We start from the raw sequence: 26,662 nt of genomic DNA on the forward strand, positions 1-26,662 counted from the left end.
GCTGCTGTAGCGTGGTGTAGAGCAGGGCTGTAGTGTGGTGTAGAGCAGGGCTGTAGTGTGGTGTAGAGCAGGGCTGTAGCGTGGTGTAGAGCAGGGCTGTAGCGTGGTGTAGAGCAGGGCTGTAGCGTGGTGTAGAGCAGGGCTGTAGCGTGGTGTAGAGCAGGGCTGTAGCGTGGTGTAGAGCAGGGCTAAGACATGTAGCGTGATGTAGAGCAGGGCTGTAGCGTGGTGTAGAGCAGGGCTGTAGCGTGGTGTAGAGCAGGGCTGTCCAATGTAGGACCTACAGGCCAAATTTCACCTTCCACAAAATAATTCTTGGCCCACCCATATGTTCTGAAGAATGAGAAGATATTCTATTTGGTCTATTTTGAGGACAGATTTTTTTCTTGGTTAGAAACACCATGATGACATGAGACCCAAGACGGTAATGTGTACTTGTTCAATTTGCAAATAATCAATATCAAATCACATTTCTGGCACCCATACCACCACCCATTGTTATATACTGGCCCTCGACCCTCCGTGTCGCCACGTCTGGGCACACCTGGTGAACTGTTGAGTGATAACGCTACTAAAACAGAACAGTAGAGCTCTGTGTTGTCACGCCCCATCTCTGGTTACTGAAGCATCTCATGGTCCTAGCCTCTGCAGTAATAGTAGAAAACAATAAACACACTGCAACCTTCGCTGGAGCCTGTATGGCCACAGAGAAGAAGGTTCTTCTGGAACCAGGGGGGGGTGGACGGACGCCGTAGAGATGGAACACTGACACTATGATGGAGGAGTGTAACGCAGTACCATAAACAGAAGCGTGGACACGTTGATGACGTAACCAGACAGGTGATCCTCGATATCCAGAGTATCTGGCTCGTGCTGTTGGAAAAACACACACAAACACACGCATAGGCACATTACTCATGGTAAATCCATGCATGCACACACATGGACATGCACATGCGCACATGCACACACACACACACATGCATACGCACTTTACTCATGGTAAATCCATGCATGCACACACATGGACATGCACATGCGCACATGCACACACACACACACACATGCATACGCACTTTACTCATGGTAAATCCATGCATGCACACACATGGACATGCACATGCGCACGTGCACACACACACACACACACATGCATACACACTTTACTCATTGTAAATCCATGCATGCACACACATGGACATGCACATGCACACACACACACACACATGCATACGCACTTTACTCATGGTAAATCCATGCATGCACACACATGGACATGCACATGCGCACATGCACACACACACACACATGCATACGCACTTTACTCATTGTAAATCCATGCATGCACACACGGACATGCACATGCACACACACACACACACACACACACACACACACACATACTGTATGCATATATAGAACAGGAGACTATGCAGTGTGATCACAGAACGGTCAGTACAGTATGTGTGGTGAATATAATAAAGTGAATTTTTTTTCACTGCTGCAGCTAAATACACATTCGCCAGATGAAAGGACCCCAGTCCCCCCCCCCCCCCTCCTTTGTTCTCCCTCTCCCCCCCTTTCTGTGTGTCCACCAGTAATCTGGGCTAATCTCAGGCAGGTAAGCAGCTTTGGACTCAACCATGGTACCATGGAGCAGGGGGGGTTTCCTCTCTCACCCAAACACAAACACATACATGAAGACATAACAACTAATCATAATGATACCCGTCATGCGGTCGATGAAGTAAGAGAGTGTGCCATCTAATAGTTGGCTTTGCTCGTTTACCTGCCGCTTAGAGGTGACTTGACTCAGTGTGTCGCAGTGGAAGTGAAAACAACCCTGTCAAGAGACTCTAGAGCCTAAATCACCTAGATGTATCTGTCATCGTCACCACACACACACACACACACACACACACACACACACACACACACACACACACACACACACACACACACACACACACACACACACACACACACACACACACACACACACACACACACACACACACACACACACACACACACACACACACACACACACACACACACACACACACACACACACACACACACACACACACACACACCTTCCTCTATCCCTCCCTCATACATAGAAAGCTGCAGTGATACCTGTGTGGTCAGCATCTGGTCCATCTCACCATCTGCACCGGTTTGCTTGGACTGTAACAGAGTAGAAGAGAGAGAGAGGGATGGGGGAGGGGGGGCGGGGTTGGATGTTGGGACGGGGGATGGAGTTAACGGTGGCGGCTCGTCGGTTAAAGTGCAATTGTGTAATATGGCTCCTGTTACAGAGATGAGCTTAACCTCTTTGCGGACCTGTTAAGATGATCGCCTCAACTCCATCTTGTGCAAACACAGTTACATAAATATGGGCACACACACACACACATCCAGTACCTCGTCCTTCTTGTTCTTTGCCCTCATCCTCTCTTTCTTCTCCTGTAAAGCAGACTGGTACTCCGGCCGTAGCTCTTCCTGCAGAACACACGTTGGAACATGGACTGGTGAGAGACGTAGGCCTGGTCAACAGCTTCACTCAATGATAAACGGTAAACGGTGCATTTATATAGAAGCTTTTATCCAGCGCTTTACAATTTGTTCCTCACATTTCACCCATTCACTTACACATTCACACACGGCGGAGGCGACCATGCAAGGTGCCCACCTGCTCATCGGGTGTCTTGCTCAACGACACTTCGACATGCTGTCGTGAGGAGTGGGAATCCAACCCAGGAACCTTACGATCACCAGACGACCAGCTCTACCTCTTGAGCCACTGTCGCCCCACTCAATGTCACTGATCAGTTGAATTGTAAGAGACTTTTGGACACATTACGTCCAGACTGAACACTTGCCAAAATCCCCATGTAACAACTCTGTACATACATCAGATTAGCATTATACCCAGTAGTACTCATTTATATATTTTGTACCCCGAATCACCTGTACATTGTATATTACTATTGCACTTTACTGTTATATTTGCACTCTGGTTGGATGCCAGACTTATTTTTGTGGTAATGTACTTGTGCTGTATAATGACAATACATTTGAATCTAATATAATTTCAATGTAGATTATGGAAGGATTTGTTTTTATTTCAAATATTTTAGTTGGAAGCATTTATGTAAAAACATTATATTTTGTGAACAATGCTATATGGATTCATATGGACATTAAAAGGGGGGGATAGGGGGAAGAACACTGGGTCTCATTCCCGAACGAAGTTACGACAAAATATTTCATCTTAGCCAGATTTCGGCCCATTTAAGACATATTGGGGCTGGGAGTGGGAGTCCCCAAACTTTCCTGAGATCTTATTAGATCGTGGCTGAGAGCAGATTTAAGAGTGCTGAGGAGCACACTTAAATATGCTCTCAGCCCACGATCAAATCTCATGATTGATTGACTAATTTAAAATGTTATTATAACTTGACAGACTGAATTCTCATAGTGATTCCTTCACGTCAACGCTACAGGCCTCCTTGGAATTAATTACTTAATCATAATTAAAATAAATATGACAATATTTGTACGATAAGAAATTACGCATTTGATGTCGGAAAAATAAATAATATGGATTCATCTGATCACAGGGCAGCTGGATTAACCATATCTGAACCAGCTATTTTGGACAAATAATTACTCAGATATTCAAACACAATTATGCAATTATTGTGAAATGATTGAAAATAATAATAATTGAATGCCTTCTGTGGAATTTGTATTTCTTATTTGTTACACATCTGTTTTAATGATTAATTATATACATTTGAAAGAATGCAGGTCAACATGCAATGTATCCCATTGATTGGTATACAATGGGACAGACCTTTGTTTGATTGATTGATTGATTGAAAACTTTATTAACAGATTGCAGAATGGGTACAGTACAGCTCAATTACATAAGGGGATGCAGACCAGAGAAAGAATTTCGTCTTGTTTACATCAGGGTCCCCCATTTTCAATTCATCATAACATATATGACACACATGACACAGATAGACAGTACTGCTACATCTATACATTTAAGACATACCAGATTTGCAAATACAGTACTGTTTGTGATACAAAAAGAGTCCAGAAAAGAGAGTACATTTGACGTAGAAACTGTTGGAGGAGGTTGGGTAGGAGGGGTGGGTGGGGGATAGACTTACACTGTACAAGCAAAACTGTACATTGGAATATTGACAAAACCATACTTGGTCATTTACTGTACATTGGAGGGGGTTGATATAGCTATAAACCTGCATTCCTTCGAATATATCATTAATCAATTAAACTTATATTGAAATACACTATATAGCCTATACACCAACACTGAAATGACAGTGGATAAATAAATAAGAACTAAAGCTAATCGGTGGAAATAGACTGCATTAATATTCCATAACAAGTCTTGTGTGCGCCTACGAATGAACAGTAGTCTATAGGCTTAATTATGGAATAATAAGCCATACTGCGTTCATTCATTACGCCCGCCGTAGGCTATATATATTATATGTCATTCATTCATTCATATACAGTACTGCGCGCGCGCGCGTGTGTGTGTCTGTGTGTGCGCGCGCTGCGGCAGGTGTGTACCGCGAGCTGTATATGATGCCAATACATTAATCTAATCTAGTTTTGATGGGCGCAAGTGTGATTACGAAACCTAGCCGCATTTCTCGGAGACGCTCTCTGATTGGCACTGACTGACGCTAGGTTTCGTAATCACGCGGCTCGCAAAGCACTTCCGCCATTCCATTTCACACAGCTGCGTCACCAGTTGCCTTATAAGGAGCTATGGAGGCGTTGTTTTGTATGCAAATGAGCTGAACGGGAACGCGCTTTAGAGTTTAAGACAGAATGCCATTCTCCAAGCAGATATCAGATAATATAATTTATGCTACCTTTTCAGCCACTTAAGACATATTACCAGCACGTTCAGGACTCAGAGTGTACTTGTCATAGATTATGTCTCAGTGGTTCCAAGATAAGTCTTCCAGAATATATCTTTGAAAAAATTTCGGGAATGAGACCCATTGCCATTCAAGCTCCTTAAATATTTACCTCCCCCCATACATATATATTTAGTAATTTAGCTGAGTCTTTTATCCAAAGCGACTTATAAAATGTGAACAACAATCAGCAGGAGGGGTACAAATCTGACAGCTAAGGATAAGTGGCATTGTTTGTCAAACAGTGTCGAAATTGAGTGCTACACTCTGAGTGGTTGTAGTACAGATATTTAAGCAATAATACATTCGAACCAGTGGTATGTCATGAATATTGCCACGGCTGTGATGCGCCCGCAGCCACGAGAGCGAATTATTGAGTGAATTATCGAGTGTATTATTGCTTTTATACAGCAAGTTGCACCGTCGGGAAAAATATAGGATGAATAGAGACAATTCTAGGGTCTTTTATATCGATTTCAGTGAACTTGGCGTAGAAAAATAGTTCCTAAAGATGTCTCGTTGCTATGGAATATCAAATGGAGTAGGCTATAAACAAGCTTGGCAACGCAAACAAATGACGTATTAGTCTAATTTAACATACCTGTTAACTATAAACGAGTGGATAGATATAGAGGATGGGCCTACATCTAACGGTATTCATAAAAACAGCATTATTAGACATGCCAATCCAATGAAAGATGAGCTGGACACGCTGGAGAAAAGACGCAAATACTTCAACACCACCAAGTCGACGGCCTTTTTCCAACTTTCGCTTGCATTAGACTCCTCTATAGCTATCCACTCGTTTATAGTTAACGGGTACGTTAAATTAAAACGTAACGTTGTCCGCGGAGTAGGTCATGTCATGTTGACAGTTTCCGTTTGATGAATGGCAGTTGAAACTTTCTACAACATTCTAAAGCCAGCGCAGTGGTATATTCATGGTGATATAACCGTGAGTGTATCATGAATATACTCACGGTTTAGAACGCTCTCGACCAATCACAATGCATGGTCGGACCTACCTGTTGTATAAATTAGCTTATTACATGGCGTTTTCACATTCGCCGAAATGCTTGCTTGTGATTGGTCAACAGCCCCCCGACTGCGGTCATTATTTTTCGATAATGACCGCAGATTTTTCAATAATGACCGCAGAGCGCAGCTGTTCGCAATCAAGCCCACTGACACACACTGTTTCAGTGCTGCCGGCGATGACAGGGGGCGGAGCAACGAGCGGAGCCTGAACACAGCGGAGCCAGAACAGAGGCTGCTGCTCGCGATAATAATAATCACTTTATTTGGGCTGACAGAGCCACAGAACTGCGATTTGTCAAATGAATTAGGTATATTGTTAGTAAGTTAGCCATGTAATAAGCGGGATAATGTATAGCTTTACTCGGTCATTGTCGCAAAATAATTGACCGACACGGAGTTTAAAATACCGAGGCGCCGCGCCGATCCCTTACATAGTACAGTTCAGGGACGTGCACAGGACTTTAGAGGGGCAGGTGCTCAAAGGCTGAAAAGGGCACTACACTTGTGTGTATACATTAACCGAGCGCGCGCAGCGCGCGATTTTTAAGGGCCCTTTTCGGGCGGGGGGCCCCCTTTTTATGCTTTTTGGGGGTTTTTGGTGATCAAATATTGAATTGAACTATAATAATCAGTGCAGGAGCTCACTTATCCTTGAAAGACACTTTTATCACTGACTTAAAAGGCCCATATATCTCCATAAATGTTCAGGGGGGAGGGAATAAGTGCTTACCCTACAGACCCCAAGAAGTGCTGTATATTCTGTATTGTTTAATATAAATGCATTTTTTATTCCAATCCCGATTTGTATTTGAGATTCCCAAATCCCATCGGACTTGACTTCTTCGTGTCCCTCAATGAGTGTAATACCAGCATTCAACAGCGGTTTCTATCATCATCATCATCACCACCCACGCTATGCATAAAATATATAGGTCCGCGGAGAGGCACGCTGAGGAGGCCGTGCAAACTGCAATGGAATATGGGACATCTCTCTCTCTTTACCTAATATTTTAATTCTATCCTGACATTTTTCAGTTGGAAGGGCAGTCTATATGCGTAACGGTAAAAAAAAAAAAAAAAAAATTTAAATATTTTTTTTTCAAAAAGGGCACTTTTTTGATGAGGCTCAAAAAGGCAGGTGCTCAGGCACCCCTTGGCCTCTATGTGTGCACGTGCCTGGTACAGTTGATAGTAGTATAGGGATAGTAGCATAGTACATAGTGGTAAAGTACACAATAGTAATCATTTCGTTTTTTTCACCAGTACAAATACAAATTTTTATTATAATAAAACATCCACCCTATTTTAGCACTATTTTAGGTTCTGCGTTAATGTTCAATGTGTATAGGGTTCAGGAAAGACTTTTTCAAATGATCTGAGTTTCTCTTTTAGGACAAACCTAATCCCCTCATGGTGTAAAGCATCAGTCGACTCACAAAGTAAGCCACAACTTGACTGGAGCAACTTCAGCCCCCCCCCCCCCCCCCCCCCCCCTCCCCCCAAATTTAAGCTGGAATTTCTTTGCTACTATTAATCCACAGGAGATAATACTTTATTGAGAGAAACATAATCTTCTTAACAGCCCTGACATCCCCAATATGATGAGCATTGCATCTGGCTCTTAGTGAAAAGATACAGAATCCTCCGGTCCTGAAGCACTCTGTTGTGGGACAGAACATACAGCTATGGACTCGAGTGATGCAGCCTGTGCAGTACTTTAAACTGTGTCAGGCAACGTCTGTCATCCGTAGAACATGTATGAAAGTCCTCTATACTGTATATATTATAGATATTCATCTCAGAGTGGAGATAATCTCACCTGGACTCGCTCCTTTAGAAAGCAGAGAGAGGAGGCAAGGGATAAAACATTAGCATTATATCAAGACCTTTGTGTGAACGTTCAGGTGTGTGTGTTTCTGTATTGCAGCGAGAGAGAAGGTTGTATTAGTTTGAGTGTGTGATTCTATAAGGATGGCAGCGAGAGAGAAGGTTGTATTAGTTTGAGTGTGTGATTCTATAAGGATGGCAGCGAGAGAGAAGGTTGTATTAGTTTGAGTGTGTGATTCTATAAGGATGGCAGCGAGAGAGAAGGTTGTATTAGTTTGAGTGTGTGATTCTATAAGTATGGCAGCGAGAGAGAAGGTTGTATTAGTTTGAGTGTGTGATTCTATAAGGATGGCAGCGAGAGAGAAGGTTGTATTAGTTTGAGTGTGTGTTTCTATATAAGTATGGCAGCAAGAGAGAAGGTTGTATTAGTTTGAGTGTGTGTTTCTATATAAGGATGGCAGCAAGAGAGAAGGTTGTATTAGTTTGAGTATGTGTTTCTATAAGGATGGCAGCGAGAGAGAAGGTTGTATTAGTTTGAGTGTGTGATTCTATAAGTATGGCAGCGAGAGAGAAGGTTGTATTCGTTTGAGTGTGTGTTTCTATATAAGGATGGCAGCAAGAGATAAGGTTGTATTAGTTTGAGTGTGTGTTTCTATATAAGGATGGGAGCAAGAAAGAAGGTTGTATTACTGTAGCTTGAGTGTGTTTCTATATAAGTATGCCAGCAAGAGAGAAGGTTGTATTAGTTTGAGTGTGTGTTTCTATATAAGGATGGGAGCAAGAGAGAAGGTTGTATTACTGTAGCTTGAGTGTGTGTTTCTATATAAGTATGCCAGCAAGAGAGAAGGTTGTATTCGTTTGAGTGTGTGTTTCTATATAAGGATGGGAGCAAGAGAGAAGGTTGTATTACTGTAGCTTGAGTGTGTGTTTCTATATAAGTATGGCAGCAAGAGAGAAGTTTGTATTCGTTTGAGTGTGTGTGTAGTATTAGTGTTTGTGATATCAGACTGTTATCCAGCCAGCTCACTGCTTTAAGAACGCCTCAATCTTATTACAGGCATATGGGCAGTGAGTGCCATCAGTGCATGTATTTGTGTGTGACTGTGTGTGGTGGTGGTGGTGGTGTTTAGAGGATAATCTACACCACACCACACTTCACCACATTTGACCTCATGCCTGACCCTAAAAAAAAAAAAAAAATCACCCTAAAAAACCGTTTGTTGCTGGAACAAATGTGTAGAAGAGAAAGACAGAGATGGACATATAGATACAGTGTGTGTGTGTGTGTATGTGTGTGTATGTGTGTGTGTGTGTGTGTGTGTGTGTGTGTGTGTGTGTGTGTGTGTGTGTGTGTGTGTGTGTGTGTGTGTGTGTGTGTGTGTGTGTGTGTGTGTGTGTGTGTGTGTGTGTGTGTGTGTGTGTGTTTGCAGAGATGGAAATAATGCTGAAATATAGCTTAAGTAAAAAATACTCTTACTTCAGTGAAACTTCACTCAAACTTGGAATATGTATTTGTCTGGGGCACTTGGGAGAAAGTGACTCTGATTGAATGCAAATAGTGGCATACTAGAAGTAGAAAGTATAGACTTTCAAAAGTAACTAGCACTTGTAATTAGTCACGTTTCATGTCTCTCTGTCTGTCTGTGTGTGGTCGTACTTCTTCATCTTCCAGGCTCGTCAGATCCCAGCAGTGTTTCAGACACATCTGCCTCCGCTTCCAGTGCTCAAGAAAACATGCAGCTACACACACACACACACACACACACACACACACACACACACACACACACACACACACACACACACACACACACACACACACACACACACACACACACACACACACACACACACACACACACACACACACACACACACACACACACACACACACACACACACACACACACACACAATGAATTAATGTCTAACATCAGATACATGAGTTTTTAATTTAATTAATTAATTAATTAATTAATCGTTTATATATATATATATATAATTTATAATACTCTACAACTGTCACTGTCAAATATCAACCCCACGTATATCCTAGCAATAGATGCTGTTGGCTCTGTTTAAGCAGTAGAGTGGTATGGTAAACTACAGTAAGGCAAGAGCAGCGTAATGGAAAACACAGACAGCAATACTCAAGATCCACTGTAAGATTAGCCTGGGGGACTTCAAAGAACATTTCAGACAAAAATAAATGACTATGGCACAACAACACATCTGTAAGATTGGGGGTTTGCTCTAGTGGGTGAGCGATCCTCAAGTACTATAGACATATTAGTATAGTAGTATAGTAGTAAGGTAATAGTACAAAGTACAGAAGATTAGTTCCTTTTTTAATTATTATTTATTTATTTTTTATTTTTTTTATCAGATATAGTTTGAAGAGGTGTGTTTTTAGTCAATGGTGGAAATTGAATTCAGCCTTCTCTCACAATTAACTTTGTTTAATTACACATCTATATTCAAGCCCAAAAACTATAATTCAAGCCAAAAATGTCTTTAAATTATTTAATTATCTGTGCTGCATGTTAACAACTTAGAGAGTAGTGCTCCTCACTTAAAAAATTCTAAATGGGCTCGTACCGCTCTATCTATTCGAACTCAATTATACGATACTCGCCTGCTTGTGCTCTTAGTTCACAAAATACAGGGCTCCTATCGATTCCTAGGGTAAAAAAAAGATCTGCTGGCCACAGAGCCTTTGCCTACTGTGCTCCCTACCTGTGGAATAAATTATCCGCTGTTGTCAGGGGTGCCTGCTCTTTCAAAGTTTTAAAATCTTCACTTAAGACCCATCTTTTCTCTCTCTCTTTCAGCCTACCCTGATCGGGGATAGACCCTTAGCTTAATCTGGTTAGTTCAGTTAGGATGTCTGTTTATTGCTCCCATGTCTGCTTATTGCGGACATGGGAGCTTTTCTAACCCCTGTCCCTGTCTCTCTCTGAGTGGATGTCTCGAGTGATAGTGTGTTGATATACAGATTGCAGCAACTGCTCTACCTCAAACCGGTTCTGACCACCACTGGCGCCATGGATCTGCTTCATGCCGTCTTCAGTTGGACCCACAGCGTCTAACCATGCCCGCTCTACTTCAACTTGTTCTGAGTGGTTCTCCTGCCCCTCTGGGGAAATGGCCCTGAGCCATCATCTTGTATTCCATCCTGTATACCAGCGCTTGTATTCCTATGCTTCTTTGTTCTAGTTCAATTTAGTACATTCACTTTAAAATGTTCTTATATACTTTTTATTTTTATTTTATAATATTTTTTATTTTTTCACTTTTTCTGTATTTTTGCTCCCATCCCAATTTAGTCGTTATGCCAATTCCTTTCCTGGTCGTTGCACGCATTGTCCCACTGTCGGCCTAGGGAGGGTGTAGAACTACCACATGCCTCCTCCGATACATGTGGAGTCAGCCAGCCGCTTCTTTTCACCTGACAGCAAGGATTCTCACTGAGGGAATGTAACGCGTGCAGAGGTTCACGCTATTTCCCTCCGATCCCCTCCCTGCTGAACAGGCGCCCCGACCGACCAGTAGGAACCACAGTTTACAACGACCAGGACACATACCCCGCCGGCTTCCCACCCGCTAACACTGCCAATTGTGTTAGTAGGGAATATGACTGACTAAGCCGGAAGTACCGCTGACAGCTGGATTAGATCCCAGAGTCTCTGCGGTGGTAGTGCATTCTCCACTGCGCTTATATACTCTGATACTATTGCTACTATGTATGCATACATATATGCTTATATTACATGTATTTATTGCTCCCATTGCTGCCTATTGCGAACACAGGAGCTCTCTAACCCATGTCCCTGTCTCTCTGTGAGTGGAGGTCTCGAGTGATGGTGTGTTGATATACAGGTATACAGCCAGCCCTGGTCCCGCCCCTGTTGGGCCTGTCAAGGTGGTGTGATGGTCAAGGTGGTGTGATCTTCCCTGCGCCGTCCTTGATGTGGCAAACAGCGTCGACTGCAGCGGCTATTCTACCTCAAACCGGATCTGACTACCACAGACGCGATGGATCTGATCTATGTCACCCTTGCAGTTGACCGGCATCTAACCATGCCCGCTCTACTTCAACTGAATCTGAGCAGTTCTCCTGCCCCCTGGGGAATATTACTCTGATACTCTGAGCTCCGAGCCTTGACGTTTAGCCTTTATCTTATACCAGTGCTCGTATTCCTATGCTTTTTTTTGTTCTCTATTTATTTTCATTTGTACTTTAGATCAGTGGTTCTCAACTGGTCTAGCCTCGGGACCCAACATTTTCCTTAGTCATTAAGTCGTGACCCACATTTTTGAACCACTATGATTTATTTAAAAAAAAATGTTTTGCTGTAATACACAATCTTTCATGCACTGTTAAAATCATGAAATAAACACAAAAAAGTGCAAAAAAGTGCAACTAGGGCTAAAAACCCAATGAAATAAAAGAATAATAAATAATGTATGCTTCTTAGCAGATTTCTTAGCTTAAAATAACAGACCTAAGTTTGGGGGAACTATAGTGGGATAACTGGGGTTGCAACAAAAGTGCAACTAGGGCTAAAAACCCAATGAAATAAAATTATAATAAATAATATATGCTTCTTAGCAGATTTCTTAGCTTAACATAACATACCTACAGTAAGTTTGGGGAACTAATGGGATAACTGGGGTTGCAACAAAAGTGCAACTAGGGCTAAAAACCCAATGAAATAAAAGAATAATAATAATAAATAATATATGGTTCTTAGCAGACTTCTTAGCTTAACATCCCAGGGAACTAATGGGATAACTGGGCATGTTGTTTGCTCCTGACAAGAGTCTCAAAGTCTCGGTGATGGTAGACAAAGCAACTCTGAGGTCATGCTCAATGTCCAATCTGTTCCTCTGCTTTGTTTTCAGCTGGACCAGAGCTGAGAAGCCACTTTCACAAAGATAGGTAGTGCAAAAAAGAAATTAGTAAAAAAGAAAAAAGATTATTATTCTTTTTTTTTTACACACACACCCACTCAAAATGGCCCTGCGACCCTTTTGGGTCGCGACCCACCAGTTGAGAAACACTGCTTTAGATACTATTGCTACCATGTATGGATGACGTATATGTGTTTCATTACAAGCATATATACATACATACCAATAATTCACCTGTTCTATTCTCCATCCATATATGATCCATAGCAACACTATATTATTACCGACATCCTGTTGGGGGATCCCCTTTTAACATCCCATCTGCGGTTTCTCTCCTCCACTGTGGTGCTTTCCCCCTATTGCTAGGTTTTAGTGAATCGTTCCTCATCTTCATTGGGGAAAGTATGGGAGTGTTGCATATATAGATTTTATGGTGTTTTTTGTTCTGGATCTATTGTGATGTTTCTTCTTGACTTGTAAAGCCCATGGGGGCAATTCCATGTGATCTCGGGCTATACAAATACATTTGATTTAGATGCAACATTCAATCCAGGGATAGTGGCTTCCTCTATGATCATTCAGGTTCACTACTCCGCCTCCAGCTAGCGTAATCCTACGTCAGCGCATCACAACGTTAGGCTACTCCGGCTCTCTGCCCTTTTCCAAACATGGCCGCAAGGCTAATAGTATTCCCGCTGTGAGAGATGTTATCAGGAAGCATTATAACAGAATGATATGTACCCCAGAGGGACATGAAGATAGCAAAGAGGACGGTGACTCCGTTGTCGAACAGGTAGGACGCCCGGGACAGCGAGCAGACTGTACTCAGATACCAGTAGTCACACACTCCGTCACACAGCGGACACATGGTGAAGTTCATAAAGCATATCTCCGCACTGAAAGACACACAAGTGCAGGAATATAACAATATAACATGTGCAAAATAACTATAATATATAACTCAAATAGATATTGTGGCGGAAAAGCGGAGAGGTTAATTATGCGTGTGATTAAATCATCTTGGTTGATACAAATGTATTCTTAAAACATGGTTAATCAAATAGAATTTAGGTTAGGAGTTCGGTAGAGGACTTGACGTTCTCTGGCCAGGAGAATTGGGTCAAGCACCTCCCTCTCTCTTGTATGTGTGTGCGCGTTTGTGTGTGTGTGCGCGTCTGCATCCATCTACCCACCAGGGCACATGCTTGTCAACAGTGAATATGCCATAGATGAAGACGATGATTCCCAGCAGAGAAGGAGGTATGAGGAGCTGAGTGTACACACCCAGCCAGGCAAAGTACAACCCGATCTGCTCCCCAAAGTACTTCCTGTCAAGAGAGAGTCAACAAATCACTCACAGCTACTCTGGATTATTTGAATATTCAAATCTCTGAATAATGTGATGTGTTTAAGCCAGTAACTGTATTATAAGGAAAAAGGAATACAATTGTTACCATGTCTTTATTTAAGAAATGAAAAAAAATCCTGCACACTGCTCTGGAAAATATAAAACAAGATAAGAAACGTTATACAACGTTATGTTTCGGTCATCAGAGTATTTTTTCATTTCTAAGATATTAAGCTCCTCTCCAACATACCTGACAAAATAAATATTGGATGTGCAAGATCTTCTTCAATTGACACACTACTGTAGCATGTCTTTCATCTGGAAACTACTGAGTTCTTTCATGGCAACAGCAGTCTATAATGTAATATTTTTGCACTGCACTATTGCACTATTTTACTCTGTCTATTCTATTTTACTCTTATCTCTTTGTCTACGTAGTTCCGTGCTCACTAGTACGTTACCTATTAATCACCGGATATTACGATACAATCACGGGTAATAACAACCATTTTTACCTGTTTATTACATAGTAATTAACAGTATTACAACAGCATTACTATTACAGCTTTTTCACTTGCATATTACTTATTACAATTATTAATTACCAGTCATTACTCATTACTAGGGGTGTAACGGTACACAGAAGCCACGGTTCGGTACGTACCTCTGTATTGCGGTCACAGTTCGGTACGAGTTCGGTACAACAGGAAAACAATATTTATAATTATTATTATATATTTATAATTATTATTATTATTATTAAATAGAATAATATTCTATAGGCTTGCCGTGGTAGTCAGTGATACTGGTGTCATTCTGTGTCCAGGCATCCACTGAGTAAAATTAATTGCCTACTGCCCCTTTAACAACTTATGTAACAACTTAGTTTCAGTTTCACTTGTAGAGAGGATTTAACTTAACGTGAATCCGAGAGTGAGACTGAAGACGACTAGAGAACAGATGACATGATGTTACACAACAATGGCAGAGGAATTGATCAATATTTGGGATTTAAACACAGTAGCAGCAACTGGAGAGGAGCTCAGATGATCTGGTGGTATGTAGTGATTTAAAAAAAAATCGATCAGCTGTGAGAGTCTGCATGTGTTCGCGCGCGCGCGTGTGTGTCTTTCCAATTTGGTTACCATTATTAGGCAAACAAGAAAACTAAAGAACTGCAAAATTGTAATGACCCTGCTGTGTTACAAACATTTAATTAATTCATCATGGATGGTTTTGTTTTAGGGACACAGGCTGTAGAAAACGGGAAGGGAGGAGGGCAGAGCCGAGTGCAGTGTCAGTGTGCGTTGTTAATTCTGTCCGCTTGTCACCGTGCCTAAGCAAGCTTCAACGTTTTATTCATCATCTACATTTGGCAATACAAGCTTAATATTCAACGTTAAAGATTAATGTATGCGGTCAGGTGGCGTAGCGGAGATTGCGTTCGTCACCAACGCTGGAGATGCTGGGTTCGCGTGTTCGAATCCAGCTCCCGGCGTTGTCACCAGCTTGGCTGGCCGTTCACACTAATACAATTGGCAGTATTAGAGGGTGGGAAAGCTGGTGGGTGGGTCCTGGGCGTTGTGGACAGCAACCCCTACAGTTCGGTCGGGGCGCCTGCTCAGCGAGGGGAGGATCTGGAGAGAGGTAGTGCGGCCTCCCACACGTTACACTCTCCCCAGTGAGAATCTGCACGGCCAGGCTGGCTGCCGGCAGGCTGCACATGCGTCGGAGGAAAGCATGTGACAGTCTCCGGCCTCTCGGACCAACAGTAGGGTAAAGTGCGCAACAACCAGGAAGGGTGGGATGGGAGAAAAATCGGAAAAAGAAGGAGAGGGGAAAAGATAAAAAAAAAAAAAGAAAAAAAATGATTAATGTACTAAGTAAAGCAAAGTAAAGATATTGAGCATAGATTTAAAATGTGCAACCCTACTTTCACCTAGTGGTATTATGAGACGTATTCTTCGTATGGCTGCGCGTACCGCACCGTAACGGCTGTACCGTAAATTCGCGGGACGAATACACGTACACTGTATTCAATGTAAACAAGTGATAATCCATTCTGTACTCATGTTTCATAATAGCTACAATACAAAAAAATGATAAATTATTTGGTTGTAGAAACTACTGAATAATTGTCCATAACACTGTACAGTTTTACACATGACCATATTGGACCATATTTATTGTAACATATAACATAACTGATAGGGCATACAGACCCTCATCTGCACCTTTGATTACACTGCCTACATGCTCATATTCATTATGCTTATATTCAGTTAATTATATTGTTTACTAGGGGTGGGAATCGCCAGAGACCTCACGATACGATACTATCGCGATACTTGCGTCACGATACGATAGTATTGCGATACTAAATATATCGCGATACGCTGAGTAATTAATATTGCGATATTATTATAATTATTTTTTTCAAATAAAATGTATTACCTTTTTCAACTGCAAAGTAAAACTTTGTCAACATGTTTTATCTAATAAAATAAAGTTCAGTCTGTTCATCTCACTTCAATAATTTTTATTGCAGAACATGGTATTTTCTCAAGCAGACAGATGTAAACACTGTAATCTGTGTTGCATGTACCTGACAAACTGAACTGTTTGTATTTCAGTCATATTCCAACTTAACTGAATGCACAATTTTTTATAAATAATTAAATATCGATACTTGGCGTCCCTGTATCGATACAGTATCGCCACGCAAAGTATCGCGATACTACTACGTATCGATTTTTCCCCCCACCCCTATTGTTTACACTGCTTATTTGTATCTGTACTATAAATCTATTGCCTATATTTATGTCTTCTACTAATAGTATTACCCTGCAAATACCTGTACCTCCCTCCCCCATGCTGCTATGACGCCTGCATTTCCCTACAGGGATCAATAAAGGAATATCTTATCTTATCTTACATTTCTACTAGTTTCTCAGTACCTGATGAGGTCAACCGGTTGGTATTTATGCATGACTCCATAATTGGCCCATTCTTCATGGAGGATCTGCAACACATACCACAGCAGTTACACCACAGCGTTTACACACACAGCATGTCATAACCGAGGCAAGATCTCTATACTGCATTGACATCAAAATACAGGGTTTACAGAGAACAAATTAATAATGTAATGTAACAGGGACAGTGTCGATCAAATGTCGAGAACTGGAATACGTATTAATAAACATCAATTGCAACTATTAATATTCAATATTGTTAATAGAGAATGGGCAGCAACTGTTGTACAGCTGCAGCATGAATATTCCACTATTACGTTAGAAGCAGATGAAGACTGAGCTTGTTTACAAAGCCTGTCAATGAACTAAACAAAACTCTGCCAATGAACATACGGTTATCCTATAACCATAGTTATATGAGTATAGCGAGCGCTCTGCACTCTAGTGGAACCACATCCCTTTATCAATCTAATACTGAATAATTTTCTCCATATGTACACACCCATCCGCCTGGCCACACCGACATCCGCTCCTCTACATAAGCGGGGTCGTGGCCATACTAACAGCTCCTTCCCAAGTCTTTCACCTTGATGTTGATGGTCATCCAATACCGACCCGCCCGCCATCAGCCCCGACATGTAGTGCGCTAGCTGCGCGATGTTGGAGGTCGCAGCTAGGCTCTGAGTCGCGGCAATGTACACCTGGTCACTCCAATTAGCCAACTGCCTAGCCGATTTCCCTTGGGGAACCGGCTTTCTCAACGGCTCCCACACCATTTCGGGACAAAGTATGGATGCCATCGGGCTATCAAGTCGAGGCACCCCGTCCTTTAGCCCCTGGACCAAACCCACCACCCGCGTGACTGGCACGTAGGCGGGGGTAAGGCCAACAATGCGGGAGATTACCTGTTCCTGTGTCACGTAGGCCTCCATTGCTGGGAAGAATGGGCAGACAACGCCCGTCTCTCTCACAGGACGACGTTGCCAGAGATGACCTATCATGTCATCAGGAACAGGTGCTGGCAGTGGCTGCGGCAACGCCACGCCATTAGCGGCTGCGGCGGCCGCCATGAGCTCGGGGAACAAGGCAAGCAACTCCCCTTGCGTACCTCCCTCCACGTCACTCGCGTCCCTCACGTACGGGAGGCTGCCTCGGGCGTCACCATCAGCTGGGGATCTTGTCTCGGCGTCGGAGGTTCTAACCCAACCCTGGAGTACAAGGGATCCCAAGGAGACGCAACACTCCCTGCCACTCCCCGAGGGGGAGAGTGATACGTCTCTACTGGGGCTTCAAACAAGAGAGATCTCGCCCCCTCCATGTAATCCTCAGTCTCCATCGGAAATGGAGACGAGGCAAGAGAACTCTCGTCCGGCTCCAGCACAACATCAAAGCTGGACCGTTCGCCCCTGCTGCTCGCCGCCTTACGACGAGAGCGAGCCGAGGCGAAGAGTCTGCGTCGCAAATCCCCTGCCACCAGAGGAGCTGTCAGCCTATCGGCCGACTGTCCACTGGCGGGGGAACCAGGGCCGGAACCAGGCCATCTCACGGGAGATGGAGGCTCAATGGCCCCTCGGCGAGGCAAACTCACCACCGGGCGCCGCCCAGGCGTATATCTGGGTGCCATGGCCGCGGAGCCAGAGACGCCCCACGACGCACGGAGGACGCGACGATGGTGAAGCGCTGGTGAAGGGTGACGTTGCGAGCGTCTAAACCCTCCGAAGGTGCAAACATTATTTCTTAGCTTTTCTCGTAAAATTGCGAGAGAGAGAAAAACAAGATACAATGTCCACGTAGCTCCTTTCCAACAACTATTTCAGCACTAAACTCAAAGTGGTGTATACATTCACTTCTACGGTGGTGAAAATAGGGAAGGAGCTGTTAGTATGGCCACGACCCCGCTTATGTAGAGAAGCGGATGTGGGTGTGGCCAGGCAGATGGGTGTGTACATGTGGAGAAAATTATTCAGTATTAGATTGATAAAGGGATGTGGTTCCACTAGAGTGCAGAGCGTAAGCTATACGATAATATAACTGAACAAAGCTCTGCCAATGAACTAAACAAAACTCTGCCAATGAACTGAACAAATATCTGCCAATGAACTGAACAGAGCTCTGCCAATTAACTGAACACATCTCTGCCAATGAACTAAACAAAGCTCTGCCAATGAACTGAACAAATATATGTCAATTAACTAAACAAAGCTTTGCCAATGAACTAAACAACGTGCTGCCAATGAACTGAACAAATATATGTCAATTAACTAAACAAAGCTTTGCCAATTAACTAAACAAAGCTCTGTCAATGAACTAAACAAAACTCCGCAAATGAACTGAACAAATCTCTGCCAATGAACTGAACAAAGCTCTGCCAATTAACTGAACACATCTCTGAGAATGAACTAAACAAAGCTCTGCCAATGAACTGAACAAATATATGCCAATTAACTAAACAAAGCTTTGCCAATGAATTGAACAAATATATGCCAATTAAATTAACTAAACAAAGCTTTGCCAATGAACTAAACAAAGCTCTGCCAATGAACTAAACAAAGCTCTGCCAATGAACTAAACAAAGCTCTACCAATTAGTTGAACAAAGCTCTACCAATTAGTTGAACAAAGCTCTGCCAATGCACTAAAGAAAGCTCTGTCAATGAAGTGGACAAAGCTCTACCAATGAACTAAACAACACTCTGCCAATTAACTGAACAAAGTTCTACCAAGTAATTGAACAAAGCTCTACCAATGACCTAAACAAAGCTCTGCCAATGAACTAAACAAAGCTCTACAATTGGTTGAACAAAGCTCTGCCAATGAACTGAACAAAGCTCTACCAATGAACTAAACAAAGCTCTACCAATTAGTTGAACAAAGCTCTTCCAATGAACTAAACAAAGCTCTAGCAATTAATTAAACAAAGCTCTACCAATTAACTAAACAAACTCTACCGATTAGTTGAACAAAGCTCTGCCAATGAACGAAAGAAAGCTCTACCAATTTGTGGAAAAAACGTCTGCCAATGAACTAAACAAAGCTCTGCCAATGAACTAAACAAAGCTCTGCCAATGAACTGAACAAAGCTCTGCCAATGAACTGAACAAAGCTCTGCCAATGAACAAAAGAAAGCTTTGTCAATTAGTTGAACAAGGCTCTACCAATTAGTTGAACAAAGATCTGGCAATGAACTGAACAACACTTTGCCAATGAACTGAACAAAGCTCTACCAATTAGTTGAACACAGCTCTACCAATGAATTAAACACAGCTCTACCAATTAACAAAAAAAAAGCTCTACCGATGAAATAAACAACGCTCTGCCAATTAGTTGAACAAAGCTCTATCAATTAGTTGAACAAAGCTCTATCAATTAGTTGAACAAAGCTCTACCAATGAACTAAACAAAGCTCTACCAATGAACTAAACAAAGCTCTACCAATGAACTAAACAAAACTCTACCAATTAGTTGAACAAAGCTTGATCAATTAGTTGAACAAAGCTCTGCCAATGAACTAAAGAAAGCTCTACCAATTAGTTGAACAAATCTCTGCCAATGAACTAAACAAAGCTCTACCAATTAGTTGCACAAAGCTCTGCCAATGAACTAAACAAATATCTACCAATGAACTGAACAAAGCTCTACCAATTAGTTGAACAAAGCTCTGCCAATGAACTAAACCAGCGGTTCTCAAACTACGGGTTGTGACCCAAAGTTGGGGTCGTGGGGAGGTGACAAGAAAAAAATATATATATATTTTTTTAATGTTCTGGCAACATATTTTGGCTATACATGTGTATTGATAACATAGTGCTGTAATTAAATGTTCTAATAAATCTGCATGATCAAGTTCAACAACGTGTGCTTTTATTTTGATATTCCTTAATTCCACATTGAAATTATGCGCTATATTAAGTGTGGGGTTGCCAAAACAAATGGGGTTGTGGTATAACAAATTTTGAGAACCCCTGAACTAAACAAAGCTCTACCAATGAACTAAACAAAGCTCTACCAATTAGTTGAACACCGCTATGCCAATGAACTGAACAAAGCTTTGCCAATGAACTAAACAAAGCTCTACCAATGAACTAAACAAAGCTCTACCAATTAGTTGAACAACGCTCTGCCAATGAACTGAACAAAGCTCTGCCAATGAACTAAACAAAGCTCTGCCAATGAACTAAACAAAGCTCTACCAATTAGTTGAACAACGCTCTGCCAATGAACTGAACAAAGTTCTGCCAATGAACTAAACAAAGCTCTACCAATGAACCAAACAAAGCTCTGCCAATGAACTAAACAAAGCTCTACCAATGAACTAAACAAAGCTCTGCCAATGAACTGAACAAAGCTCTGCCAATGAACTGAACAAAGCTCTACCAATGAACTAAACAAAACTCTACCAATTAACTGAACAAAGCTCTACCAATGAACTAAACAAAGCTCTGCCAATGAACTGAACAAAGCTCTACCAATGAACTAAACAAAGCTCTACCAATGAACTAAACAAAACTCTACCAATGAACTGAACAAAGCTCTGCCAATGAACTGAACAAAGCTCTGCCAATGAACTAAACAAATATCTGCCAATGAACTAAACAAAGCTCTGCCAATGACCTAAACAAAGTTCTACCAATGAACTAAAAAAAGCTCTACCAATTAACTAAACAAAGCTCTGCCAATGTACTGTACAAATATCTGCCAATGAATTAAACAAAGCTCTGCCAATTAACTGAACAAAGCTCTGCCAATGAATTGACCAAAGCTCTGTCAATGAATTGACCAAAGATCTGTCAATGAATTGGACAAAGCTCAACCAATGAACTAAACAAAGCTCTGCCAATTAGTTGAACAAAGCTCTGTCAATGAATTGAACAAAGCTCTGTCAATGAACTGAACAAATCTCTGCCAATTAACTTCATTCTGCTATTGTTGAAATCTCATTACTGGCTTTCGTTCACTCACCTGTCTGTCATTGCGCTGATCCCTCCTTCCTCTCCTTGTGAATGACCCCTGAGAAAGGAGAGAGTACGGTGTGACTCTGAATCTTTATTTATAGAGCAGCTTTGAAGAGAATTAAAGGGGAAGTTCAACCCCAAAAAAACAACAACAACAAAGGTTTGGCGTTTTCAGCTGTAGAGATGAAAGCTAACTGGCATGATTTGAAAGGTTCAACAGTGACATATACTCAAGATAATCCACATACCTCGTTGTGAACAGTTTCATTGAGCACTATTATGACGGACGTCCTTCGGTAGAAAATAGTTCTCAGTTAAACTGTTCACAACAAGGTCTGTTCGTTGTATATTTTAAAGTTCAAATTAAGGGCATTTTAAAGAATGAGATGGGAGAATGTCGCTGCTTCACTGCATAATGTGGTGTTATATTTTATATTTTTGGCCTGACCTTCTCTCCCCAGCAACCTCCTGCAAAGCCTCACCTTCCATCCTCTTTCTACCTTTTTACCCTACCCTCCAATCTCCCCCAATCCCATTCAGTCTGGTTTGCTGCAGCTCGGATGTATCCCCTTGCCCCACCTTGCCTTTTGTGTCTCTGTCTGTGTTTTGTGTATTTTGTATGTTTGTTTTTGTTTTGCTGCCATTTTGGCCAGGTCTTGCTCGAAAAAAAGATCTTTGATCTCAAGTGACTACCTGGTAAAATAAAGGTAAAATAAAAATAAATAAATATCATGAGTGACCATGTCATGATATCTGCACAGAGACGCTGCTATTGAGTGTTTCAAATGTCATTAATTTTGACACTTTGAGTGCCATGAAATAATCGCTATAGCTCCATAGTATTGGAGTGACAGCAGATGCATAGATGCCACCCCAGGGGAAGAGGACAAATATGATGTTGTTGCACAATAACAAAATACACCCTTCACAAAACCTAACAGGCTATAACTAAAAGGTTCAAAGGAACACTCCAACATGTTGGGAAAATACACTTATTTGCCATCTTCCCCGGAGTTAGACGAGACGATTGATACCGGTTTAATTTCTGTGTGTTCAGTGGCCCAGGACAGAAGAGCATGTTAGCTCAGCCCAGCACAAGGTCTGGAGGCAGTGGGGAGCAGCTAGCCAAGGTCCGTCATAATTGAAGAACACAGCTTCCAACAACTCCAAAACTGACTCTGGGGAAGATGGCAAATAAGTCTATTTCCCAAAATGTGTTCCTTTAAGAAGACACCCGAGTAAACTTAAGCTTCCACCTTGCGACCACCATGAGGCGCCTTCAGGTCACAGCGCATCAGTCATATAGAGTAGCACCTGACCATGTAATGCATTTCAAGTACAGTACGCACATACTGATACCCATACTGATATCCGATATCGGGGCAGAGACCCGATATTTTCCAAAGTCCGATACCACAAGCTGCATGTGACATGTCAGAAATGAAGACAAAGCTAATATATTGTCTACATTTTTACAAATAAAAAGACGATAGATCTCTCAAATGGTGAAAAACGGATTACATGTAAATCCTTATTGATCATTGACCCCAAACTAATAGTCTATTTCTATACTGTACATTAATGAATGAATTCATTTACTGTATATAGCGCTTTTCTAGACACTCAAAGCACTCCCAACAATGTAGGGTGGAAATGGCCTCCTTCACCACCACTGGTAGCACCCAATCTTGGGCTACGCAGGCTCAATGGCTGCCATACACTGGCACCAGGCACACATCACACTACACAATGGGTGAACGGCTCAGGAGACAGGGATTGATGTCAGCCAATTAAGGGCAGGGGGATGATTAGGTGGCCTTGATGTAAGAGACCTGATTGGGAATTTGGCCAGGGACGTCGGTGAACCCCCTACCCCTGCCCGCGATAGGCGCCCTGTGTTCTTTAACGACCGAATTCAGTCAGGACCTCGGTTTAAAAGAAAAAAGGTGCTTTTTTCCTGTTGCTAGGTTTTTAGTGAGTTCTTCCTTACCTTCGCGTGGGGTATGTCTGGGAGTGTTGCATTTATTTATTTTACATTTTATTCTGGATTTCATGGTGTTTTTTTTGTTTTGTTCTTGATTTGTTGTGATGTTTCTTCTTGACTTGTTTAAAGAAGACTTATCCAGCCCATGTGTTATCGGGCCTTACAACAACAAAAAATGTATTTGATTAATAGATCGGATTGGTTACTTGGTACATCGGCATCTGTGCATGAAATAAGTTTGTTTTAGTGACGGCTCCACTCACGTCATGCAGAGAGAAGGCGGAGTCATAGACACCACGGGCCAATAGCGATGTGATGCCTGGTGAGAGAGGAAACAAAACCAGAAGAACAATGGAACACAGTGTCCTGGATATGAGGTCAGAATGAACATGAATGTACAGATGAGTTTATATTCCCTAAAGTCAATAAAAATTATAGAGGTTCTCACCGGTCGTTTGGCAGGTTTGTGCGCAGATATTGCGTGAGATTATGTCAGCGACCTAGACACGGACACAACATAAAGCATGCATTTAAAAGTTGTTAAAAATCCGTTTTTGATCAGATTTAATTAGTATTACGCATAATGTAGCACACGGTGTAATTGTGAGGGTGGACTCACGATTCGGCTGCGCGTGGCATTATCAAACAAGGTTTCTGTTGACTTGATGTCGTACCTAGAGAGGATAAGAGAATCATTACAAACTGAATGTGTGTGGGTGTGCATGCGCGTGTGTATGTGTGGGTGGGGAGGGCTGTGTTTGTTGATGTGTGCAACAGAGGGAGAGGGAGTGTAAGTGTTTATGTGTGTGTGGGTGACGGTGTGTGTGTATGTTAAAAGCCCAATCACTGTTCCAAATGTAGCCCCACCATTGAAAATAATGTAAGAAATAGGAATGACATTCTCTAATTGAGTGACTTGAGCTCTTTATACAAGGACTATATTTGACAACAGGTAAATATACCTTTTCAACTGTATTTCCCGTATTTTGTGGCAGTAAAATGCTGTTTACGATGGTAATGTTTATAAACACTGGAATAAAAGTCATACACATTCCAATTTACAACAGGTTAAGAACATCTCCAGATCAAACTCTTCATGAACGTGTGAACGTGACCCCACATTGATATTGTCAACAAAGGAAATAATCACAGATTAGGGCTTTAACTCACAGGTGCAGCTTGTCTCTGATGAAGGGGTGCTTTAGGGTCTTGAAGTGGCCCCGCGTCTGTGAGTCTGCGTCAGGGACGTCCGGCTGAAACGGCTGGTTGAGTTTGGTCGTCAGAGAATCCCACATCCCGGCGATGCCCGTCCGCACCCGCAGCTCGCACTTCTGTTCAACCACACGGCACACAACACACAAGTCAACCACGGCACATCCACCTGAGTGACCCGCCTCGAACCCCGCCCTCTGTTCCTCGATCCTCCAATCCTGTTGCTTCCCACGGACACGCTTTCTTTGTCTGAGGGAAATGACAGTTATGATTGGAGGATCAAGGAAAAGAGGGCGGGTTTGAGATTAATTATACATTATATGGTAAATTAGACAGCGGTAGATATGACATAATAACCCCACTGCAAAACATCCCAAGACTAATTTAAGCTTTATATATATATCACACTACAAAGGGTTAACACTTTCACTACCACACTACAAAGGGTTAACATTTCACTACCACACTACAGATGGTTAACCTTTCACTACCACACTACATAAGGTTAACCTTTCACTACCACACTACATAAGGTTAACCTTTCACTACCACACTAAAGAAGGTTAACCTTTCACTACCACACTACAGAAGGTTAACCTTTCACTACCACACTACAGAAGGTTAACCTTTCACTACCACACTACAGAAGGTTAACCTTTCACTACCACACTACATAAGGTTAGCCCTTTCACTACCACACTACAGAAGGTTAACCTTTCACTACCACACTACATAAGGTTAGCCCTTTCACTACCACACTACAGAAGGTTAACCTTTCACTACCACACTACAGAAGGTTAACACTTTCACTACCACACTACAGAAGGTTAACCTTTCACTACCACACTACAGAAGGTTAACCTTTCACTACCACACTACAGAAGGTTAACACTTTCACTACCACACTACAGAAGGTTAACACTTTCACTACCACACTACAGAAGGTTAACCTTTCACTACCACACTACAGAAGGTTAACACTTTCACTACCACACTACAGAAGGTTAACCTTTCACTACCACACTACATAAGGTTAGCCCTTTCACTACCACACTACAGAAGGTTAACCTTTCACTACCACACTACAGAAGGTTAACACTTTCACTACCACACTACAGAAGGTTAACCTTTCACTACCACACTACAGAAGGTTAACCTTTCACTACCACACTACAGAAGGTTAACACTTTCACTACCACACTACAGAAGGTTAACGCTTTCACTACCACACTACAGAAGGTTAACACTTTCACTACCACACTACAGACAGTTAACCTCTTAAGGCGGGCCACCATGCACTCGCACGCACGTCGCGGAACTTTGTCCTCGCCTGCCGGCGCTGAATCACGCTGAATTTTTACCGGTACACACATTACAAAAACCTAATTTTCCATGGAATTTCCTGTACTACAAGACTTCAGGCTATGGAACCGTTTTGTTTTC

At 42.1% G+C, this 26,662-nt stretch overlaps 1 protein-coding gene across 1 annotated transcript in view; it reads right to left on the reverse strand.

Moving 5' to 3' along the window:
* ano2a (anoctamin 2a) overlaps nucleotides 1-26,662 on the reverse strand; it is a gene marked incomplete at both ends in the record, with an annotated part of 102,621 nt that overhangs the window by 51,272 nt on the left and 24,687 nt on the right. Inside the window, 12 exons of the mRNA XM_084335228.1 lie at nucleotides 799-870; nucleotides 2,140-2,190; nucleotides 2,428-2,505; nucleotides 9,493-9,575; nucleotides 13,491-13,645; nucleotides 13,943-14,077; nucleotides 17,055-17,119; nucleotides 22,031-22,078; nucleotides 24,271-24,326; nucleotides 24,456-24,507; nucleotides 24,627-24,681; nucleotides 25,178-25,338. Coding sequence (XP_084191354.1) covers nucleotides 799-870; nucleotides 2,140-2,190; nucleotides 2,428-2,505; nucleotides 9,493-9,575; nucleotides 13,491-13,645; nucleotides 13,943-14,077; nucleotides 17,055-17,119; nucleotides 22,031-22,078; nucleotides 24,271-24,326; nucleotides 24,456-24,507; nucleotides 24,627-24,681; nucleotides 25,178-25,338 — 1,011 coding nt within the window. The remainder of the gene's footprint in view (nucleotides 1-798; nucleotides 871-2,139; nucleotides 2,191-2,427; nucleotides 2,506-9,492; nucleotides 9,576-13,490; nucleotides 13,646-13,942; nucleotides 14,078-17,054; nucleotides 17,120-22,030; nucleotides 22,079-24,270; nucleotides 24,327-24,455; nucleotides 24,508-24,626; nucleotides 24,682-25,177; nucleotides 25,339-26,662) is intronic.

Source organism: Notolepis coatsorum (assembly GCF_963971535.1).
Source record: "Notolepis coatsorum genome assembly, chromosome: 18".
Classification (NCBI taxonomy): Eukaryota; Metazoa; Chordata; class Actinopteri; order Aulopiformes; family Paralepididae; genus Notolepis; species Notolepis coatsorum.